Source organism: Candida oxycetoniae (genome assembly GCF_023343755.2).
Source record: "Candida oxycetoniae strain CBS 10844 chromosome Unknown scaffold8, whole genome shotgun sequence".
NCBI classification, from domain to species: Eukaryota; Fungi; Ascomycota; class Pichiomycetes; order Serinales; family Debaryomycetaceae; genus Lodderomyces; species Lodderomyces oxycetoniae.
This window is the reverse complement of record NW_026055361.1, coordinates 18,363-30,251: the sequence shown is the minus strand read 5'-3', so window position 1 is coordinate 30,251 and position 11,889 is coordinate 18,363. Positions and strand designations below refer to the sequence as shown.

Sequence of the window (11,889 nt, the reverse complement as noted above, 5' to 3'; positions counted from 1 at the left end):
CTCTTAAAACCCTATAGTTTCGATATAGTCAGTGTACTCCACTAGCTCGCTTTGCTCCCTAGTGTCGCTAATCACACCAGTTTTACAACTAGAGCTTAGCTCGATAGTCTCTTCTCTCCCTCCCCCCTCCTCCCCTCCCCTCTCATAAGTGTCATTCTCCTAGTTGTTGCAAGAAACTGGTCACTGCTTTTTTCTCTTCTCTTGTTCCTCTCGACTGTCGAGCAAAGCTCGATAGTCTTATTTCTTTTCCCCGCAAATGTTGCAACACATACAAATATAAATATGAGACTATCAAGCTTTGCTTGATAGTCGAGAGGAAGAAGCAAGTAGATATAGTATCTTTTCCTACTAGTTACGTGTTATCATGCACCAGTACGACTACTGCACACCTTGGGCTCTACATGCTATCCAGTCCATTGAGACTGAAATAGACAACTTTCCACTCATTTTGAAACCAAATATCTGGAAGACACAGAAGACACAGCAGCAACAGCAACAGCAGCAGCTGAAGCAGCAGCTGCAATTGCAAATACAACTACAACCACTGCAACAGCAACTTCCGCTGCTGCTGCTGCTGGTGCCACCACAGTTGCTCTTCAAATCCTACAAGGGAACAGTATTCACTGTTCCCTTGTATTCCCGGTTCTTTGTGATCAAGTCGTATAATGTGCTCGACATCAATGCGTCGTTTCAGCATAGTATCTGGACTTCCACAGAGTTGGGCAATAGAAGATTGGATGCAGCATACAAGAGCAACTTAGAGAAGAGTATCTCCCCTTCCGGGAAGATGCTCTCTCCTATATTCTTGTTTTTCCTGGTCAATTCACTGGGCAAGTTCTGCGGCGTTTCTCAAATGACTGGGCCTATAGACTACACTCAGACTAGTGATATCTGGTGCGAGCACTCCAAGTGGAAAGGCGTGTTTCCAGTAGAGTGGCTCTTGATTAAAGATGTGCCGAACAAGTACTTTCAGCACCTAAAGGTGCCGAACAATGAGTACAAGCCAGTGACTAACTCAAGAGATACACAGGAAATACCATATGAGGTAGGAGTCCAGATGTTGAAAATAATGAGCTCTTTTAAATAGAAATCACACCAAAAAAAAAACAACATCAATGAAAACAACGTTTTCGTTGTTTTATTGCCTACAATGCTTTCAAAGATCCCCTCTGTGCCCTCAATGCTTTCCTCCATCAGACCGTTTTTTCTCTAGTGGTGCTGCTGCTGCTGCCTAACAGGCTTATCTAGACAGAGTCATTAGAGTCGACCAGGCTGGGGAGTTGGGCGCTGATTATATATACATGGGCCAATACTGGGTGTTTGGTTGCAAGCACCCACACTTGAGACCCGTGCTCAAACACATGTGGGAGCAGGAGATACTATAGTGTAGATATAATCAGTGTACACTATCGAGCGACACTATCGAGCGACACCATCGAGCTGAGCGAGATAGTGTCGGTGGCAGCTAGTGTGCTCCACTATCTCGGTGGCAGCTAGTGTGCTCCACTATCTCGGTGGCAGCTAGTGTGCTCCACTATCTCGGTGGCAGCTAGTGTGCTCCACTATCTCGGTGGCAGCTAGTGTGCTCCACTATCTCGGTGGCAGCTAGTGTGCTCCACTATCTCGCTCAGCTCGATAGTGTCACTCGATAGTGTCACTCGATAGTGTCGCTCGATAGTTCCCATAGTGTTATTACTTTTCTAGAGAGCTCATGAGATTAGCTCGTGAGCTCAATCTCGCGATATATTGCACGGTTGTTGATACTGTAATGTAAAGAAAAGTGAGAAAATGGGTTATGTTAGGACCATAATATGTAATTTGTATCAGTTTCTATAAAATTTGCTTCAATCTTGGATAAAATAAATCTAAATTCGACACTATCGAGCACACTAGCTGCCACCAACACTAGGGAGCAAAGCGAGATAGTGTCGAATCTACAGTAATAGTAATAGAATCTATAGTAAGTACTTAACATCATATACAATTAATCAGCTAATATTGGCTCTCGTGGTTGTAAAAAGATACAAAGTGTTGCACCACTAACGAGCAGAGCGAGATAGTGTTGAGGTTTGAGAGTAGTCAGTGTGCTCCACTATCTCGCTTCGCTCGATAGTGACGAGGTTTGAGAGTAGTCAGTGTGCTCCACTATCTCGCTTCGCTCGAGAGTGTCGATAGTGTCATTGACAGTCAGTGCTGCTTCACTATCTCGCTCTGCTCGATAGTGACGAGGTTTGAGAATAGTCAGTGCTGCTACACTATCTCGCTCTGCTCGATAGTGTAGTTACATAAGCACATTGCACTCCCTTACATAATACACTATAAACGCCAAAAATGTAAACAAAGCTGAGAAATTTTGCCCTTTTTAATTTTTCTCTCTTTATAGAACAGTTTTTTGTTCTGTTTGGAAGAGTATAGGAAACATTTATACTTTATAAAAAGACAAGATTATATCCTTTATTCAGTAGTAGAGTCATGAGAGAGGTTATTAGTATCAATGGTATGTTCTTTGCTGGTACACGGGTTTGATGTGAAGGAGTTCTTTGTGAGAAAGGTGAGAAATCAAGCTATAGGGAGAGGAGTGGATCAAAAAAAAACGATGAAACACGTAAAATGTGTCGATGATAATTGTCGTCAAAAATAAATTTTAACCCCCCCTTCTCCCCAACAAAATCTATTGAAACGCTTTCATATTAATCAATTACTGTTGAACTTGCTACTAACAGTCTATACGAAATCATATAGTCGGACAAGCTGGTTGTCAAATCGGTAATGCGTGCTGGGAATTGTATTCTCAAGAACATGGTATTAAACCAGACGGTTATTTGCAAGAAGGTTTAACCAGACCAAAAGGAGGAGAAGAAGGATTTAGTACATTTTTCAGTGAGACCGGATCAGGTAAATATGTTCCTCGTGCGTTATATGTTGATTTAGAGCCAAATGTTATTGACGAGGTGAGAACTGGTGTTTACAAAGATTTGTTCCATCCAGAACAATTAATCTCGGGAAAAGAGGATGCAGCTAATAACTATGCCAGAGGTCACTATACCGTTGGAAGAGAGATCTTAGATGATGTTTTGGATAGGATTAGAAGAATGAGCGATCAATGTGATGGATTACAAGGGTTCTTATTTACTCATTCATTGGGTGGTGGTACTGGTTCAGGTTTGGGCTCCTTGTTGCTCGAGCAATTATCGATGGATTATGGTAAAAAGTCAAAGTTGGAATTTGCCGTTTATCCTGCACCACAAGTTTCCACTTCGGTTGTTGAGCCTTATAATACTGTTTTAACTACACACACCACTTTGGAACATGCTGATTGTACATTCATGGTTGATAACGAGGCTATTTACGATATGTGTAGAAGAAATTTGGATATCCCGAGACCAAATTTCAGCTCGTTAAACAATTTGATTGCTCAAGTGGTTTCCTCGGTGACCGCATCATTGAGATTTGATGGTTCATTGAATGTCGATTTGAACGAATTCCAAACCAATTTAGTGCCATACCCAAGAATTCATTTTCCATTGGTGAGTTACGCACCAGTATTCTCCAAAGCCAGAGCTAACCATGAAGCTAATTCAGTTTCCGAAATTACACAATCTTGTTTTGAGCCAGGTAACCAAATGGTTAAATGTGATCCTAGAACAGGTAAGTATATGGCTACTTGTTTATTATACCGTGGTGATGTTGTTACTAGAGATGTTCAAAACGCAGTTGCTCAAGTCAAATCTAAAAAGACAGTTCAATTGGTTGATTGGTGTCCTACTGGCTTCAAGATTGGTATTTGCTATCAACCACCAACTGCTATAATCGGTAGCGAATTAGCCAGTGCTGCAAGAGCTGTTTGTATGTTGTCCAACACTACCGCCATTGCCGAAGCTTGGAGAAGAATTGACAGAAAGTTCGACTTGATGTATTCCAAGAGAGCTTTCGTTCACTGGTATGTTGGAGAAGGAATGGAAGAGGGCGAGTTTACTGAAGCTAGAGAAGATTTAGCTGCATTGGAAAGAGATTATGTCGAAGTTGGAACCGACTCTTTCCCAGAAGAAGAAGAGGAATATTAAGCGCTATCATATCTTTTCCATTGCTAGATTTACATGTGGCTTTTGTTCCCCCCCCTTTTTTTTCCCCCTTTTTATACCTTTTCTCTCATTTATACCCACTTTCCACTTTCCAACACCCCCTTTCCATATTTTGATTCTTTAGGTTTAAATTTATTTGTGCTGTTTGTTTGTTTAATTTGTCATCATCTTGAACCCGGTTATTAAATTCACTTCTGGTAGCTCTTACTTTTCTTAGATTGAAATTTTTTTTTTCATTTTCTTGTTTCTTTTATTCCGGTCAAATGTGTACATATTATTTGTATTGAACTTTTGTCCATAAAGAGTTTACTGTTGTCCATAAAGAGTTTACTGTTGTCCATTAGGAGTTTACTGTTGTCCATAAAGAGTTTACTGTTGGTTTGTCTGAATAGGTTTCCCACGATGCAAGACAAGAGGAAGCTATTGGACCAGCCATTACATGGTATTTATATACCCATAGGGCTCCTTCTATTTGGAACATGGTTGTTCAGTTGGTCGTATATGCCATATACCATTGCATTTATTGTAATTGTTTTTTCCATCAGATATTATGGAGCACTCAAACGAAGAACATCAATTGACAAGAATATATGGAGGGACTTTGAATTAATAGATAAGACGCTTATTGCACCGATGACCTCGATCTACCGATTTAAATTATATCGAGACGATGAAGTTTTAGATATACCCACGGGTCACCATTTGGCATGTTGTTTCACAATCAATGGTAAAGATGAGGTGCGTTTTTATTCTCCAATACTGAATCAATTCGATGCTGGGTTTTTTGATATACTAGTAAAACATTATGAAATGGGAAAAGTAACACGTAAACTTGCCCAACTACAAATTGGACAAACTGCCAAGTTTAGAGGGTTTGTAGGTAATTTAAACTACCGACCAGGGATGGCTAAGGAAATCGGACTAATTGCGGGTGGCACGGGAATAACTCCGATACTACAAGTGATAACTCGTGTAATTACCAATTTGGAAGATGATACGAAATTGAAACTAATCTATGGTAACGAAACGGAGAAGGACATTTTACTCAAGAATGAAATCGACGAAATCGCGGCAAAGTATCCTAATTTTAATGTTCATTACACTGTAACTTATCCCGACCCCGAGTGGGACGGTAGTAAAGGGTACATCAACCGTGAAATGATTGAACAATATGGCCCTGAAGTAAGTGATGAGAATATGTTGTTCATTTGTGGTCCACCCGAGATGAAGAGAAATTTATTTGCATTGACTCAGGAAATGGGATGGAAACAAGACAATGTTTTTTGTTTTTAGACAATATAGACTCCGTAGGTGATCCATGGATTCACATTTGAGCTGTAATTATTGAGGTTAGACGCGTAAGTAGAGTAAAAAAAATTGAATAAACTTGATAAAAACGGTAAACCATAGTCACTCATTTATGATAATGACTTTCCTAGCGCCGATCTTCAAAGTTAAGCCAGAACAACGATATCATAATTTTTCTTTTTTATCAAGCATTACTCTGTTGGAAGTAGTACCAATAGAACAACCCTGATATGGATAGAGACGGAGATGCAGGGAACTTTTCATCCTTCTGATCGTTAGTTAATATTTTTTTTTTTTTTCTTCCTTTCAGTTTAATAGCCACAATCCGTTATCTGCAATGGCTCTTAAACAGAAACTGTTTTAGGGCCAAATGAAATTTGAGGAGAATTGCAAAATTTGTTACAATACAAACGTGATTGAATATCTCCTACGTTCATCACCACCACCACCACCACGACTCTTCTTCTTTCCTTGCTAGCTGACAATTTTTCACCAATAAAAAAAGTGCGTCCAACAATGTCAAAACCAGTTGAAATTCCAGGAAAGTTCGGATTCGGAACTATGTCAATGACATGGAAACCGAATCCACCTCCTTTCGAACAATCAATTGAAACACTTGAATTTGTCACTTCACATCCTGAATTCAGTACCAAATTATTGAATGGAGGTGAGTTTTATGGTCCCGATGATGCGAATTTGAAATTGTTGAAAGAGTTTGTTGATCAGAACCCACCAGAGTTGAACAAGCAATTGATTATTTCAATTAAAGGCGGGTGTAATGCAAAGACTCTTCACCCGGATGGATCAAGAGCTAGTATTTCCAGATCGATTGAGAATGTTGCTTCGTATTTCCCACCAAAAGGTCAAAGACCTACTCTATTATTTGAAATTGCTAGGGTCGATTCTAAGGTGCCCTACGAAGAGACGATTGGATATATTAAAGAATATGTGGACAAGGGAGTCATTGATGGGATTTCGTTATCTGAAGTTGGAATTAAGTCTTTGAAGAAAGCAATTTCAGTTGCGCCCATTTCATGTGTTGAATTGGAATTATCGTTATTTTCGCAAGAAGTATTTGACAATGGTATTCTTGAAGAGTTATCCAAAACACGCATTCCAATGATTGCTTACTCTCCTCTTTGTAGAGGGATATTAACTGATTCTACTGCCGAGAACCCAGAAAAGTTTTTGCAAAATATCAAAGAAAGCGGAGATATCAGAAACATTTTAGATAGGTTCCAGCTGGAAACTTTCAACAAGAACCTTCCTGCACTACAAGCTCTTTATAAGTTTGCGCATGAAGTCAAACATACTTCCTTGGAGAGCTTATCACTCTCATGGATTTTGAAAGTATCAGAGCAAAAGAATTTCAGAGGTATTAAGCAAATCACCAAAATCTTGCCTATCCCATCTGGATCAACTAAACAACGTGTTGAATCTAATTTCGGTAGTATTGTGCAATTGACTGATGATGATTTGCAACAAATTGAAGAGATTCTCAAACAACATCCTATTCATGGATTAAGATACAATGCTCAATTAGAAGGCACTTTGTTTCAATAGAAGGAAAACAAAATAAAAAAAAAAAAAAAAGTAAATATCTAGTGGCGGTATCGGAGAAAAGATTTTCCGTTCTCGTTAGTTTAGTGACACGTACAAACAAGTGAAAAAAATACGAAAATTCGCCACAACATAAAAATTCTACTATTCAGTGTAGGTTCTAGTCGAGATTTCGATCCCAGATCCAGTATTACGGATTGTGATCTCGGATTTGCTTGCACCATTTCTATCAAAGCGATTCCTCTCATGGCGAGCGTTACCTCCCCCCACCTAATACTGATCAAGGGTCTTTCAATATCTGCCCCCACCTTCCGATTTCCACGGACACAATAGTACTTTGTTACATTTTTTTCCCCCTTCTACATAGAATCTTTCCTATTGGGAAATAAAGCAGCGAATAAACTGAAGCTTAATGCAATACATCAGCTGACTGAGACTTAATAACACGTAAATCAAAACTCATCGCAACGCGACTTTAAGTGCGGCTTGACTTTGTAAAGGTGTCACCTTCATTTTGTCCTTCGACATTCAAATATACTCCACTTTGCTCTTTTGAAACACTGCTCCAGTAAATAGCTTAAACCTTAAAGTTTCCTTCTGTTCCTATTATTTTTTTTTCAACTATTCATATTCAATGAAATCGTTGAGCTTGTATTTATTGCTTGTGCTTACTCAATTGGTTTCAATCTTTGCAAAACCTGACAGGAAGTTGCTTTTCAACTTCCAAAATAATGCTGCTTGTATATTAGTCAATGAAACTGCGGTAAATACGAACTTTAAATTCAATTTTCATGGAACGCAACAAGATGATCAAGTTCCCATGATGATTTTCAATTACTTGGATCTCAAGTTTTTCAAAAACTTGCCCAACTTTGATACTTTTCTCAATCATACTTATTTGGATGAGAAAAAGATTTTGGAAATTGGAGATGATATTTATGATGATATCAGTTTCAAACTCAAGACTTTCAGAGGAGCAGCATTACCCGAAAGTTTGTATACTACGGTGGTTACTACTGATAAAGAATTAGAATACACCGCTTCTGAACCGGGAGTTTATTGTGTTTATTTCCCACTTTATTCGTACGATGGAGATATCATTCATCCAACAAACTATCACGCGGAGCTTCAAATTGATGATTTCCAATCGATTTCTGTATTTAATGATATATCAGCTCATATCAGTGAATTTTTGATGTTTGGTTTAGCACTTGTTCCACTATACTATATATACCCCGTGCTCCGCACAAAGCAAGTTAATAAGCTTCCACCAGTAATTCAGCAGCTCACTCAATTACTCATTGTTTTTGTGTGTCTCAATGTAGCCCATTTTGTATTAGAATTGGCTTATTTGTTCATGCCCAATGACTTTTTACATGGTTTTAGTGAAGTTTATTTTGCTTTTTTCAAGCTGATTTTGTTGGAGAAATGGCAAAAGTATATTGTTGCTTTGGTTTATTTTGGCTTGGGGTATGTCAATTCTCCCGTGAAGTCGCTGAAACTATTGCTTCAATGTATCTTCACAGTGAACATTATATCCACTTGTGTGTTTTATTACGCAACGGGCAAGTTATCATCAGTTACGGATATCACAGTTAATGGTGCCCAGTACCAAGTCGTATACAAATCAATCTTGGTGCCTCGTTTCTACAAGAAAGTTGCATTGAATCAGGATACAGATTTCACCAAATTGATGATAACTATATCCGGTCTTGTTCAAGTAGTTTCAAGTTTTTTGATGCAGTTGCTTAGTTTTTACTATGGGTTGAAACTAAGCTGGAAATTTCGTGGTAGTAAGAAATTGTCTAAACCTATTATATCTTCAATCTTGTTCCATTTGATTTCGTGGAGTACATTTGGTAGACATCTCATGTACCAAATTTTCATTCAAATTAGGGCGGAAGGTATTTTCGATGTTGGCGAGTTGCTTAGCAATATGGGTGTAATGCTTGAGCATTATGAAGTCAAAATAGTAGGGTTTCAACTAGTTGAAATTTTGATATTGTTGTTTATTTGGACAACCAAGACTCCTTATGATGCTTCCGGTGTTGTAGTAGAGAAGGAGAATGAGAAGAAAAAGAAGGGTGAAAAAGAGAAGACGAAGGAGAAAGAGAAGGTGAAGAAAGAGACGGTTAAAGAAAAGGAAGTAGATGACAAGGCAGTAGATGACAAGGCGGTAGATGACAAGGCGGTAGATGACAAGGCGGTAGAGAAGAAACCAGTGGAAGAGCAAACAGAACAAAGCAAAGTTGAAAAGAGAAAAAAGACTACAAAAGTTGAAGACGATTGAAAGAAGCACAATTGCAAAGTCAACTGAAGATAAAAGGGGTATGATTGTATATGTAACTGTTTTTTCTCTCCCTGTACTATAACAGTTTTCTTATTTCATTAAACACTCTCATTTGTCTGTAAGATAACAGCGAGAAGAAAGAAAGGAGGATGAGAGGAGATGAGAGGATATGAGAGGAGGATGAGAGTGCGGCAGGTTAGTTTTTCCCTTGCTTGCTCCCCTCAGTCACAGATGGTCGATAGCTCAAAGGCTCCAGTTAGCTAATAGAGATTATATCAAATACGTGCCTTTCTATTAAACATTCTATAAAACCCGCCCTCTATAAGTAAAAATATATCGCTTAAATAACAAAGATTTAATAAGCATATAATGACCTAGCTCTTAACTTGGGACCATTAAGGTAGAAAAACACCGGGATAGCAATCATAACACAAGCAATGAAAGCCAAAAGACTAGATCCCCACCCGACGGGGTAGTTATCCAGTCCCAAATTCAAAAATAATGCTCTGCCAAATAAAGGAAAACATCCTGCGCTAACACTTCTGAAAAATGCATTTGATGAAAAAACAGATGCCAAGTATTCAACTTTGAAACTTGATGCCATGTAGTTGAACAATGTTTGGAAGATGAGGAATGCGCCAGCTGCAAAAAGGGCAATTCCAATCAAGGGCGGGAACCAATGGATGTGTGGTGACGAAGTCCATCCGAATATAAAGAGTCCTATTGGCATTAGTATTGCACCGACAATAGCCGCAGGGATGAAGATCTCCGGTACCACCATGTTTCCAGCCAATAATTTTTTAGTGAAAATCTGATAAACATAGGGGATGAAAATTGATCCAGCAATGACTATACCAATAACGATTGATGTATATGCAACACCCATTTCCACCAATGTGAAATGTTTGGTTTCTTGGAAAACAATAGGAACACCTTCAAAGAACAAATACATAACACTGTATACGAGTGCAATGTAGATATCAATTAGCAAAACAACAGGTTCCTTTATGGTAATTTCAATTGGTCTCCACAATAAATCCTTCAACACTTTACCAACAGAAGTGTGTTCTCCTTCAGATTTTATTTCGGCTTCACTTCTGATACGATCATTGCCTGTTAACCTTCTTAATCTTTCAGCCTTCTTCCTTAACAAGTAAGGTGCATAAGTTTCGGGCAATGTCCAGCCAAATATCAAGAAACACGATGAAATAAGTGCCATAAACCAAAAAGTCCATCTCCAACTTTCATATCCATTATGACCTCCTCTAACTACTAAAACGGAGCCAATTAGAGGTCCAAGTGCGGGACCACAAACTGCACCCAATGACCAAGAAGCTAATCCAACAACAAAATAAGGCAAGTTAATGAAATCTCCATATGATGCACCACCTGTACTGAGAGCAGGACTAGCAAAAAACCCAGCAATTAATCTCAACACACTCATCCCAGCAATGCTAGTAGACAATGCAGTGGGGATTTGCATCATACAAAAGATGAACAAGGTTATAATGTATAAGTAAGTTCTTCCAATCCTCGAATGTTCCGACAAGGGACTAAAAAATATAGGGCCTATACCATATCCAATGACAAACATTGACAATGGCAAAGTAGCTAATGTTTGACTTATGTTGAATTTCTCCATTATGTCTTCCACACCAGGGGTATATATTGCTGAAGCCATATAAACAGACACAGTAAGGAATGAAATTTGAAACGCCATAATTGCTTTTAGTCCAAAGGACCAATTGTATGGATTTTCTGGATCATCATCACCATCCCAGGTTACAATTATATAATCATCATTCTTGGGCGAATCTTTTGATTCTGAAGCAGCAGCAGCAGCAGCAGCCGGTGCCGGTGCCGGTGAATTTAACACTGTACTATCTGAAGAGGAAGAAACATCTTTGCTATCCTCTTTTTCACTATTGACCAGTGTCTGTGTTGTCTCATACAATTGCTTTTCTGTTACCAAATACTTTTCTGGTATAACATAATCCGGTAGTTCATCGCGATGTAAAAAGATTTTGCGTCCTGATAATCGGTATAATATTTGCCCTACAAACGAATCCTTCACAAACGACTTCATGGTTAGGTATTTGCCGCTGTATTCTCTGTGATTATGTGAAAAGGTTCCTTTAATGGTTGGTTTTTGTTAAAAAAAAATTTTTTTTGCAATTACAAATATCGGATGCTTCTGTCAATAAAGTTGAGAAAAATTAAGCTTTTTTATATGGCAAAGACACCAACTCATTTGTGGAACTTCCTTTCTAAATTCTTTATCTTTTATACTTTGTTTGCTGAGTCATTAGAACATATATTCTGTCAATAAAGTCTTTAAACAAAGACTTTACTGGTAAAATAAATAAATAAATAAAAAAAAAATATTATAACGGAAAAAAGCTCGGCTTTGTGTAATATGCAAGTGATAAAATATCTGCATGCTGGCAAGCGGGTTTTTTGTTTCTTATTACTCAGCTCGTAAGAGAAGTCGGATTTAGGGAATGCGGCTCTAAATTCATATACATCTTATCCGCTAAAAAGAAAGAGAGAAGGAGAGAAGGGGAGAGAGAGAAGGAGAGAGAGAAAAGGAGAGAGAAAGGTTGGATTATTGATATTGAGAGTAGAGATTAATCATCGAAATTGTGTCTT

General features: G+C 38.4%; 6 protein-coding genes across 6 annotated transcripts; 5 read left to right on the top strand and 1 right to left on the bottom strand. All coding sequences in view use genetic code 12, as the record gives it.

The window, feature by feature from the left end:
- Positions 1–364: 364 nt before the first annotated feature.
- Positions 365–1,087, top strand: KGF56_000175 (mRNA-binding phosphate metabolism regulator; the record flags this gene model as incomplete). Its single annotated transcript, XM_049322905.1, has 1 exon — positions 365–1,087. The coding sequence occupies one exon, from the start codon at positions 365–367 to the stop codon at positions 1,085–1,087; it is 723 nt and encodes a 240-aa protein (XP_049182628.1).
- Positions 1,088–2,472: 1,385 nt separating this feature from the next.
- TUB1 (alpha-tubulin) lies at positions 2,473–4,064 on the top strand (the record flags this gene model as incomplete). The annotated part of the gene is made up of 2 exons (XM_049322894.1): positions 2,473–2,497; positions 2,743–4,064. The coding sequence occupies 2 exons, from the start codon at positions 2,473–2,475 to the stop codon at positions 4,062–4,064; spliced, it is 1,347 nt and encodes a 448-aa protein (XP_049182627.1).
- A 420-nt stretch (positions 4,065–4,484) lies between these two features.
- Positions 4,485–5,375, top strand: KGF56_000173 (cytochrome-b5 reductase; the record flags this gene model as incomplete). The annotated part of the gene is made up of 1 exon (XM_049322883.1): positions 4,485–5,375. The coding sequence occupies one exon, from the start codon at positions 4,485–4,487 to the stop codon at positions 5,373–5,375; it is 891 nt and encodes a 296-aa protein (XP_049182626.1).
- A 531-nt stretch (positions 5,376–5,906) lies between these two features.
- Positions 5,907–6,953, top strand: KGF56_000172 (pyridoxine 4-dehydrogenase; the record flags this gene model as incomplete). Its single annotated transcript, XM_049322872.1, has 1 exon — positions 5,907–6,953. One exon carries the CDS (start codon positions 5,907–5,909, stop codon positions 6,951–6,953), a length of 1,047 nt encoding a protein of 348 aa, XP_049182625.1.
- A 631-nt stretch (positions 6,954–7,584) lies between these two features.
- On the top strand, positions 7,585–9,240 carry KGF56_000171 (uncharacterized protein; the record flags this gene model as incomplete). The annotated part of the gene is made up of 1 exon (XM_049322861.1): positions 7,585–9,240. One exon carries the CDS (start codon positions 7,585–7,587, stop codon positions 9,238–9,240), a length of 1,656 nt encoding a protein of 551 aa, XP_049182624.1.
- A 355-nt stretch (positions 9,241–9,595) lies between these two features.
- MDR1 (Mdr1p) lies at positions 9,596–11,326 on the bottom strand (the record flags this gene model as incomplete). Its single annotated transcript, XM_049322851.1, has 1 exon — positions 9,596–11,326. The coding sequence occupies one exon, from the start codon at positions 11,324–11,326 to the stop codon at positions 9,596–9,598; it is 1,731 nt and encodes a 576-aa protein (XP_049182623.1).
- Between the last annotated feature and the right edge of the window lie 563 nt (positions 11,327–11,889).